General features: G+C 34.9%; 1 protein-coding gene across 1 annotated transcript in view; it reads left to right on the top strand.

Moving 5' to 3' along the window:
* Positions 1 to 1,117: 1,117 nt before the first annotated feature.
* Positions 1,118 to 10,931, top strand: part of LOC134256686 (intermembrane lipid transfer protein VPS13C-like) — a 41,401-nt gene continuing 31,587 nt past the window's right edge. The window contains exons 1-15 of the mRNA XM_062739367.1: positions 1,118 to 1,132; positions 1,818 to 1,923; positions 2,341 to 2,445; positions 2,938 to 3,041; positions 3,393 to 3,560; positions 4,083 to 4,411; positions 5,221 to 5,371; positions 5,707 to 5,869; positions 6,153 to 6,280; positions 6,536 to 6,714; positions 7,484 to 7,501; positions 8,655 to 8,740; positions 8,987 to 9,118; positions 9,427 to 9,554; positions 9,990 to 10,106. Of these exons, the coding sequence (XP_062595351.1) occupies positions 1,848 to 1,923; positions 2,341 to 2,445; positions 2,938 to 3,041; positions 3,393 to 3,560; positions 4,083 to 4,411; positions 5,221 to 5,371; positions 5,707 to 5,869; positions 6,153 to 6,280; positions 6,536 to 6,714; positions 7,484 to 7,501; positions 8,655 to 8,740; positions 8,987 to 9,118; positions 9,427 to 9,554; positions 9,990 to 10,106 (1,884 nt within the window). The 5' untranslated portion in view covers positions 1,118 to 1,132; positions 1,818 to 1,847. The remainder of the gene's footprint in view (positions 1,133 to 1,817; positions 1,924 to 2,340; positions 2,446 to 2,937; positions 3,042 to 3,392; positions 3,561 to 4,082; positions 4,412 to 5,220; positions 5,372 to 5,706; positions 5,870 to 6,152; positions 6,281 to 6,535; positions 6,715 to 7,483; positions 7,502 to 8,654; positions 8,741 to 8,986; positions 9,119 to 9,426; positions 9,555 to 9,989; positions 10,107 to 10,931) is intronic.

Below are 10,931 nucleotides of genomic sequence, written 5' to 3'. Positions count from 1 at the left end.
AGGTGTGTTCAGTAGACCGAAAAATTCACTGCACTTCGAGATAAGCCAAGTAAAAAATGGCTTGGGACTTTGAATATACTTCGACATAAGCGGGGTATTCGAGATTACCATGTTCGAGATATCAGGTGTTTTTTAAATCATATATATAGAGAATACGGCCGGGACCAGCAATAGACTTCGACATAAGCGGGGTATTTCGAGATATCCCATGTTCGAGATACTGATATTTACCTGTATTATAATTAAGTTATTCATAATCCTTACAACGCTTGTTTGTATCGTCGTTTCCCTTTTAACTATAGATGGCCGATCGCATTCATGTCAAAGTTTTAAGGTAAACAAAATGGAAACGGAACGTGCCTCAAATTGCTCCGATTGCATGTCCATTTACAAAACATCTTCAACGGCAGGGGGCCTAGGCTGTCCCCGGACCATGCCTTACTATTTTTCATTTCAGAATGTTGGCAGCTCTGTACCTATGAACACTAGAAAAGTTTTCTTATCTATTATCAATTCTGTACCATAATGCAGGTTTAAATGTTAAGTAAACCGTCAGTTGTGAAAGTCAGTGCTTCTCGTAAAAGTCCAGTAGGAACTGTATAAATCTAATACTTCTGTTATTCCTTGACAGCAGTAGAAGGCGGACCCCTGATTAACCTTATCAACACTCCAACAGACGAGGGAACCAGACTGCTCAGCTTCAAATTCCACAAGGTCAGATTTAAAACAGTGTCATGGAGTTGTCTTTAAGACCTGGGGCTGGGGACTTCCCTCACCTAGAAAGAGGAAATTCAATTCACAGAAACTCTGCATCTATTTTTACCTCCTAATTAAGTTCTTTTGATATGGTGCTTCAGATCTAGTTCTAGGTTTTTTTTTTTTTTAATCAGGATTTTTTAAAATAATTTTATAGGCAGATCCAACTGGCCCAGAATTCAGTTCAACATTTGAGAACACAGAGCAGACAATTGACATCAAATTTACCTCCCTTGAAGTTCTCCTCCACCAGGAGGCGCTGCTGAGTGTGCTGAAATTTGCCGCTCAACTACAGCGTAGTCTACAAGTAAGTCAACTTACAACTACAGTGTAGATTACAAGTAAGTCATCAACACAACTACAGCGTAGTCTACAAGTAAGTTATCTTACAACACAGCATAGTCTACAAGTAAGTCAACTAACAACTACAGTGTAGTTCACAAGTACATCAACTTACAACTACAGCATAGTTTACAAGTAAGTCAACACAACTACAGCGTAGTTCACAAGTAAGTAATCTTACAACTACAGCGTAGTCTACAAGACTTAGTACTGTAAACGTATATTACATTTGGCGGTGTATTCTTTTTAGCACTTTTGGCGGAAAGATACTTCCGCTAATTCAAGTACACTGCTAAATGTCTTAAACATTGATACATGAATGAGAACATCAAGAAATGCGCTAATTCAAATATACGCTAACTTGTTTACAAATCATTTTCCACTAAATATTGTACATGCCAAATATAATACATTTACGGTAAGTCAACTAACAACTACAGTATAGTTTACCACCAAGTCACCAACACAACTACTGTAAACAGCGTAGGTTACAGGTACCTCACTTAACAACTGTGACACAGTCATGTAGGTTAGACCATCACATAACTATAACAGTAGAGTTTTACAAAATCTAAGTCTTACCAACCGATGTTTCTTTTAACAAGGCACATGAAAAATTCCACATAAATAAATGATTTAAAACTATTGAAAAAAGGCCTATATTCTACATCAAAGGGGAGTCTATGATTAATGAGAATAAATTCTGTCCCAATTATCAGGTTACCGAGTCCACACCTCCAGAAACAAAGATGGATGACAAAGAGAAACAACAGAAGAAGCCGACACAGACAGAAAAACAAACAACAACCAAAAGTAAAAAGAAAGGTTTGTTGGAGTTACTCTTTATAGTCAGGGTTTCTGGGGATTGACATCTTAATCTGTTTTGTCCAATTTTCTTTTTGTCATGGTCTACTAACAACACTTTGTCAAATAATGATGAAATTTACAAGTTTAGTTTGTTTGACTTTAAATAGGGATTAACTTCTAAGATTGTCTATTTTTTATCCATGCTGCATCTAAAAAATAAATCTTAAATAATTTTTTTTTTAATGATTCTGGTTGAATTAATTCAGGTATAAGATAGTATCTTATTTAATAACCTCATGACATTTCTTTGTATAGAAAAAGGTTGGATAGGATAACTGTAATCTATATATTGAATTTCTGTATAATGTCTAAAAGTAAAGTCTAGAAATAAGTCAGGTTATTATTGAACTATAACTCCCTGGATCTCTTCTGTAGAGACCGAGGACTCCAGAATTAACATGAAGGTAACGGCAGAGCTGGAGGGTTTCGGAGTCGCAGTGTGTACCAACAACAGTGTCCTAACCAATATCCGAATCAACGGTAAGAGTCTGATAGTTGACGGAATCATAAATTCTGATATAGTGAATGAATGGTTTAGTTAAGTGAATCAATGCTCCAGTTCTGATATAGACATATAGTCATATCTGATCATTTTGTCATTATACTAAGTAAATTGATTATATAATTTTGTATAAGGCCTTATACCAGAACAGCAAGTCTTCATTTTCTAACAGTTAATTGTTGTCATGATTTAGTTGCAGAAAATAATCGCCAAGGCTTGGGAATAAAAAACACACAACTTGTTGGATAAAAATCATATCCAACTACAAATCATGGGAGATTCTTTCCATTCCATGTTTACTTTAATACTTCACAATCAATGTTTTACACTGTTTTTATATATAGGACTCCATTCTTTTTACTTAATCACGCTTACGCAAAAAACATTGTGATGTCACAATTGCACTTAACTGTGGGATATCAAAAACAATGGTAAACATGGGATAATATGTTGTATTTGTACATTTACAGGAATATCAGCGGGAGTTGTGTTACAGGACAGTAAGACTAGTGTGACCTCTGAACTAAGGGAGGTTACTGTGTATGACATCAACCCTAACACAAAATACCCAAAGGTAAGGATTATACCTTGAGGAAGTGACTCTTTCTTAAACAAAACTATAACTGGGTGAATTTAAAACGAGGCAAAATTATTTGCAAAGGTGAAAGGGCGAAAATAACCCTGAATACAGTAATGTTTATGGAATGCTCAAAAATATAGGATATGATAATTTTTTACCATAGAAATAATGAATCTCTCTTTTTATCAGTTAAAGTTAAGTGTCTATAATATTATTTTCAAAATTAGTTCCATTTCTTCCTGTTGTGAATCAAGCAATGATTGTCTCTCTTAGTGAAAATATTTTGCCACTTAGAATTTGCTTGACTGACGTAGATTACAATTAAGAGCTTTATTTCTGCTGTAGGTGATGGAGATACAGGGTGATGCGGTGTTGAAGCTGGCGCTGACGATTTACAATGACGCGACAGAGGGAGATAACTACTCTGACATGTCGTGTGTCGATACTAGCGTCGACGTTCAGCTTGGATGTATCAGAGCTGTGTTCCTCATGAGATTTGTCAATGACCTTCTGGTAAATACGACAAACTTTACAGTCATATTAAATTGACTGCAAAACTGCCTTAAGAAATTTGATTTAAAATTACTAACACTACCTTTACTGTCAAGTATGTAAGCAAATTTCAAATACCTAGCTAATCAACAATATTTTGTCAGAGTAGACAGGGTGTTGGATTGTGTAAAGAACACGGAAAGTATTTAATATATGGGAATGAAAATAAATGTTTTCATTTAAAGTGAAATAGATTGCTCAGGGTTGTACAGTTTTTACTGTACCTGACTTGAAAATCTATCCAAGAAAGTGAGTTATCTTTAAACAAAAAGTGAGGGTGTTAAATGTTGAGATAATAATTGACAAGTGAAGTTGTCCAGAGTATGGGAATAAATCTGTTAAGCTGTCCATTGTCAGGAGACACATAGTAAAAATTTATAATTTTATCCTCAAATTTTATGATTGCTCATTACATTGATTTCAACGTTTTCTGTCACTTGCATATAAGTCTAAAAATTTAATTTTATGATTGTTCACATTAAGGATTACCTGACTGGTTTCCAAGTGGAGGAGTTGGAGAGTCAGATTGAAGCGGCGAGGGACAGAGTCCGCGAGGCGTCCGAGGCAGTGGCAGAGAGCGCTAGGGGTGCGGTAGCCAGGCTCGCGGAGAAATCGCCACGCGTGTCTATCAGGGTCGGGATGAGTGCCCCAGTCATTATTGTACCTCAGAGGTCAGACTCCCTCAAGGTGCTGATGGTGGACTTTGGACATTTGGAGGTCGGGAATTCGTTCAGTCCAGTGAAGACCAAGGCTGATATCCCGGCCGTTCTGGACTCCATGAAGATCTGTCTGAAGTCACTTAAAATTGCAAGGTTTGGGGTTATTTGTTTATATTCTATTAAATTAGATCTGCAGCCCACATATTTTAAAGATGTTTAGTAACTGTTGTACAAGAAAAAGGGCCACAATAATTTAGATCTATTTCCTCTTTATAACTAATGTTTACAATTTTAAAGGATAAACAGAAATTTATACCCTGAATAAATCATTACCATTATCTTTCTATTTAGAAATTATTGGTCTTTAAAGAGAGTGTGTAGAGATGATAATATTTAAACCAACTTTTATTCACAATGACTTTATTTTACAATTTATCAGGGTTAAAATAGTTCACGATGATTAGTTTTCGTGATTAAGCCTTTGTTGGATTTGTAGTCAATAGACAAGGAGACTTACACGACCTGTTCATGGCGAGAAATATTTGCAAAGAGGATGCTCTTACAAACTTCGCAAAAATTTCTTGCACACAAATAAAAGTGGGTTTACAGTATTTTATGTAAAATATTGGTTGGAAAGTAAAATCTATTCTAATTTAGACATCTCCGATTCTTAGCAAATTTTCCAGTCAGTAAGAACATGTTCTGAATTGGACAACAGTTACACATTGAATTTATTGAAAAGGACTGAGAGTTAAGATCAAACTTGGCAACGTTTAAGAATTACAATGTCCAAGTTAGATAAGAATCATATACTGTATGTAATATACACACTGAGGTAAACTTATTTGAAAACCATTGTGTGACATGATTTTGAAAGAGTTGAAAACAGAATTTTGATTATGTGATACATTGAAGAAATCAATTTACGATTTTTATGTAGGAATTTCTTTCTAACTTTACAGAGCTGAGCTGAACGAGAGCAAAGCAGTAGTGGGTCAGTGTTTAATATTAGAACCAGTCAACATAACTCTATCAGTGACACGGAATCTGGCATTTGGTTGGTACAAAGAAATCCCCGCAGTGGACCTCAGCGGACAGCTAGAGAGTATATCTGTAAGTAAAAGAAAGTACTCTGCAGTAAATTTGAGTTTGTAAGGATTAAATTGACTATAGATCACAAAAAAGAAAATGCTAAAATATCGAGAAAAAAAAAAAAAAATAGATTAGGTCATTTTTATCAATGTTATCTATGGACTCAGGACAAGAACTGAATAGGTAGGAGGAATTTTTTTGTAACTTAGTTAAAACTTATCAATGATATGAAAAGATGCCCGGAATGATCAAAATAATAATTGTTTTCATCAGGTTAAATTTTCTTGTTTTGGAATTGAGCCTATTGCTCTAGAGAGGGCATAAAATACTGTTTATTTCCTTTATTTTTTTATAAGGCCACCGTGAGTCAGGGTGACTACAAGGTAATATTGACCTTACTGAATGACAACCTGTCAGAGGGTCAGAAGTCAGAGAGTGTTGCTAAGCAACCAAAGGTCAAGGACACAGAACTGACACAAGCAGAGAGTCCCCCAACACAGCAGGAGGAGGCTACAGTTGGTAGGTGTTGTACGGAGTCATGTGAATAAATAACTTTCTCGGTATTTCTAGTAAATAGATTTTCATCCATGAGTTTAACATAAAATTATTATAACAAATTAAGAGGATAATCAGGATTTTAACTGATTTGTGCATATTATTTAGTAACAGAGTATCATCAGATTAAAGAATATGATGTTATCTATAGATTGTGAATTTATATCTGTTACACTGCTTCAATTTAAAAGAAAATAAAATATTAGAATAAAGTGAAGTTATTGTGAAGAGTTTTCTCCCCTAACAGCTGGTTCCCCGTCCATCACAGTTACTCCCCCTGAGCAGTCCGATTCCTTCAAACTCCACACACAGCTCAAGTTTGAGTTCCAGATCACAACACTGTCTGCCACTCTCTACACAGGGGAGAGCAATCTGGTGAGTCAGATGTTATATGATAATCTAAAGGGAGAGATATCAGAAAGATACTGTAATTAAGTATAATAAAAGAAAAATTTCGAAAAAGTCAAAGGATGATCTGGCTAGTGTTCTTCATTGCTAATTTTTATGGTTATTCAGAACAGCCAAGGACATTGAAAGGATTTTATGTGGAAAAACATTTTACCATATGGCATTTAAAAACAGAATATTATAATGTATTTTGTCACAATGTCCTTATTTGTTTGAACTCAGACAAAAGATGGAGAAAACTCCAGGTCAGCTGATAATGCCCTAGGTCAGTTCATGCTGGAGGTCATCAGGGTTGATGGTCAAATGAAGAGTGATGGCTCCATGACAACCAAGGTCATCCTCAAGGACACTGTACTGGATGACAAAAGGAAGGAGAAACAAGAAAAAGCAGGAGTCAACAGGTAATGAAAGAAAAATAAGAGGTAGGAATGCATATGGGGAGGGGGGGACAATAATCCTTGTGTTTTATCAATTAGGCGTAAAAAAAAAAATAAGTTTGTTTGCAGTTGCCTACCGACCCACTGAAAATGCACCCGACCCAAACTTTTTTTTAGCCATTTTGTAATTTTTTTTTTTTTTTTTTTCAATTTTTCAGAATATTGAAACTGTATCTTTTTCAAATTTTGACTTTTGTTTTTTTTCAATCAGTGGTTTATAACAAGGGTTGAGCTTACTCGTGTGTAGTAGGTCTATGAAAACCTCTTTTATTTGTTATATAACAAAAATCCAATTTTTTTTCAAAAAAAAAAAAAGAATGCCTACCTACCGACCCAGTCTAAAAATTATAGGTCGGCAACTGCAAATAAAGAATTTTTTAAGCTTGGCCTAATGTGAAGTTATAGTAATATTTCAGGTTTCATTTATTGAAATACTTAATCTGTGAAGATATCTTTGTTCCGATAATTTATAATTAATATAACTAATATAACTAATTTTTAAGCATTGATAAGTCCATTGATAATAATCATTATGCAAAAATTTAGATGCTCACTACAAAAAATCCATGATACTGTGTACAAAATTTAAAAAGACTTGAGATAGTTCACTCCCACTGAGCATCAGTAACCATGGTAAGGGTATCATGTTTACACAGATATAATGATAGGATGTAAGTTAAGTTGTGTTGCCCTTAAGAATATTACTGATATCATTTACTGTTTCACTGCTTAGTTCACAAGGTGCCATCAGGTAAATAATTAATTTCTGCATGTGTTTTTTACTAACACAATATATTTATCATATGTAGTTGTTGTTAGAGCCTGCTGGGTATAGCTCATGATTGACCCAGTAGAAATTATCTTCGGCTCTTAGGTGAAAACCAGTATGATTTTGTGTGACAATGCATTTGAAATGTAATTTCCTACTGTTCTAGTGTCACTAGAAAACACTAGTGGTCTGAGGAAATACTTTTGCTTTCTTATAATCTAGCGAATGGAAGTTACTCTGGAATCTGTCCGACTGACTTTTTTCAGGAATTCTATATTTTTTTTTCATCCTAAAGGTTTCATACTTGTCTTAGTACTTTGAAAGTGCATCGTTTCATCACTGAATGAAAGAGAATCTCTAGAGCATTTTGTAGCATAGAAAAGAATTTTTGAAAATAATTTCTGAATTATTATTTTTAACATTTCAGCAGTTTGCATGAATTGTGTCATTCACAAAATTTTTTAATTTGAATATTTAAAACTATATGATTTTTTTAATTGCATGCATTTTTAATTTGTTGATTTTTTTTTGGGGGGGGGATTAAAATTTCTTGCGAAATTTTGTCCTCTCTTGTAAGAAAACATTTCAAAATAGGTTTGTTTATTTCCAATTATATATAGAATAGAAACTCCTTACTCTTATCCCCTTATGAAAAACATTTAAAGATAAAACATATCCATATCCCTGGAAACCCCTAGGTTTGTGTGGTGGCAAGGATATATTATAACAGTATTCATTTTTGTTTGTCTTAAAAGACTGAAATGTTACTAGGAATTTGAACTAGAAGAAATATAAGTATTTTGCCAGCTTCCAAACTCTTGTAGGATATACTGTATGAAACAAAGTTGGATTTATTCATTTATAAAGCCCTGTGTTGCATTCAGTAAGCTCTCTCGTATTCTAAGATCAATTCATGTTGTTCACACTTTTTATTGTATCATGAAGCAATCAAATCCCCTTTTTTGCATCCAATTCTTTCATCATTCATTTACATGTAATCTGTTCTACAGACAATTGACACATTGAACTTCATTTGCTTCTTTATACCCATACAAATATCCAACATTTCATTCCACATGTCTATCCATTCTTTCACCAGAATTTCCTCTACAGAGTATATTTTTACTGTTTTTAGGATGATAGAGAGGTTTACAGGGGAAGGGAAGCAGGAGAATATGATAGATGTAAACTTCACCCAGGAACCCAACCAAGATAAGGACAGTGAGTATGAGAGAGAGAGAGAGAGAGAGGGGGGGGGGAACCCAACCAAGATAAAGACAGTGAGTATGAGAGAGAGAGAAGAAGAAGATAGGGGGGGGGGGCGAGAACAAGGCAGAGAGAGATAGCTTTTATTGTTTTGTTGGTTTATAATTCTAGTACAAGTGGAGATATCATGCTGCTATTAGTTGTTATTTAAGAATAAAAACTTAGGGAAGATATTCATCTGCTATCTTTATGTTATTTTAGTACAAGTGAAGATATCCAGTATCAGGGTGGTAGCCTGTCTGGACTTCCTGCTGCCCCTTGGTGACTTTTTCACCAGTGGACTACCAGACTCACAGCCAACAGCTCAGACTCAAACACAAACACAGAGTAAAGGTCTGTATTCTTGTGTCTTCTCTCATAAAGAAATAAGCAATTTTTAATCAGATATCATTCCCTTTTCTAAGTAAACATTGCTACATGCTGTCAATGACAAGACCACAGTATCTATATTATAAGTGTTAAACCCTGTGTTTCACATTTTCTAAGTAGGCAGAGTGAATTTTTGTTAGTCTACTTTTTTTTGGAATAAAACAAAATAATGTTTTCCTATTCACCAAATATTTCTTATTTGGTTGTCCTTGTGGCTATTCCAACAAGTCTGAAATTCAAGTACTGATGACAAGTAGTTATTTGATTGACAGCTTTGATCCCAGCTAAAGCCCCGCCTCCTCCTACCAGTGAAATGTCAATCATCGTTACCATGGAGAAACCAGAAATCATTCTGATTGAAGATCAAATGGATCCCACGTCTAATGCTCTCTTGCTCAGTGTAAGTATGGACAGACGCTTTGATTACAGTTTAGGTCACTTACAATGGGGCTCCATTTTCTTTTTTCAAACTACAGTAAAACTGGGTTATAACGAAGTCACTGGGACCTATGAAATTACTTCACTAAATCCGTAATTCATTATAACCATATAAGAAATCCATTGAATTTATAAAGCTGGGGATTAAAGATGACTTCGCTATATCCGTAAATTCTCAATATCAATGTTCATACTAAATGAGTTTTGCTGTATAGTAAAACTGGGTTCAGTGGGAGGTACGAAATATTCTTAATTCATTATATCCGTAAAAGGAATTTGTTAAATTTATAGAGTTGGGGATCAAAAATAAATTTGCTATATCCTTGAATTTACAATATTTCCATGTTCGTACTGAACAAGTTCTACTGTATGTTGTTTATAATGTTTCTATTTATAGATGGAGTTGTTATTCAGAATGAGGGTAACCCCGGAGACCCAGGATATGTCGGCGAGTGTCAGTAATCTACAGATTGCATCGGCTATCTTCAACGAGAGGGAAAAACGCAAAGCCCAGGTAAATGTATAGTGAAACCTGTCTAATCCGACATACGCTGTGAGACAAATTTTGTGTCGGAATAGACAGGGTGTCTGATTGCACAATGTAACACATGGAAAATTGTCAAATGGGAAAGAAATTTAATGTCAGAATTCACAGTGTGTCAAATAGGACAGTTTTCATTGTATATCTTTATACCTTGAGTTAAATGTATATGAGTGTTCTTCAGTTAGTCTTGAATTCATTTTATATCTGAGTTTTTAGTATGACAGCTTATTCAATTGCAGATTTTGAATTATTCTGATATTTGAGTGAAACTAATAAGATATCATTCAATAGTTTACTCTGATTTTTAGCTCACCTGAGCCAAAGGCTCAAATGAGCTATTCTGATCACATTTTGTCTGTAGTCCGTCCGTCCGTCCAATTTTAACCAAACTTGGTACAAAGCATCCTTGGGGGATGAGAAGGTTAAATTGTTAAAATAAAGGGCCAGATCCCCGTCCAAGGAGAGATAATCAAGAAAAGACAAAAATAGGGTGGGGTCATTAAAAAATCTTCTTCTCAAGAACCACTGGGCCAGGAAAGCTGAAACTTATGTGGAAGCATCCTAGGGTAGTGTAGGTTCTAAATTTTAAAAATCATGACCCCCGGGGGTAGGGCGGGGCCACAATAGGAAATCCAAGTTTTATATAGAAATATATAGGAAAATCTTTGAAAATCTTCTCAAGAACAACTGGGCCAGAAAAGCTGAAACTTATGCAGAAGCATCCTAGCTAGGGTAGTGTAGATTCTAAATTTTTAAAATCATGACCCCCGGGTGTAGGGCGGGGCCACAATAGGA

The sequence above is a fragment of the Saccostrea cucullata genome, unplaced genomic scaffold, assembly GCF_032062105.1.
Source record: "Saccostrea cucullata isolate Sc308-1 unplaced genomic scaffold, CSIRO_AGI_Scuc_v1 ctg925, whole genome shotgun sequence".
In the NCBI taxonomy this organism is placed as follows: Eukaryota; Metazoa; Mollusca; class Bivalvia; order Ostreida; family Ostreidae; genus Saccostrea; species Saccostrea cuccullata.
The sequence above is the reverse complement of the archived record's forward strand: the minus strand, read 5'-3'. Positions and strand labels throughout refer to the sequence as shown.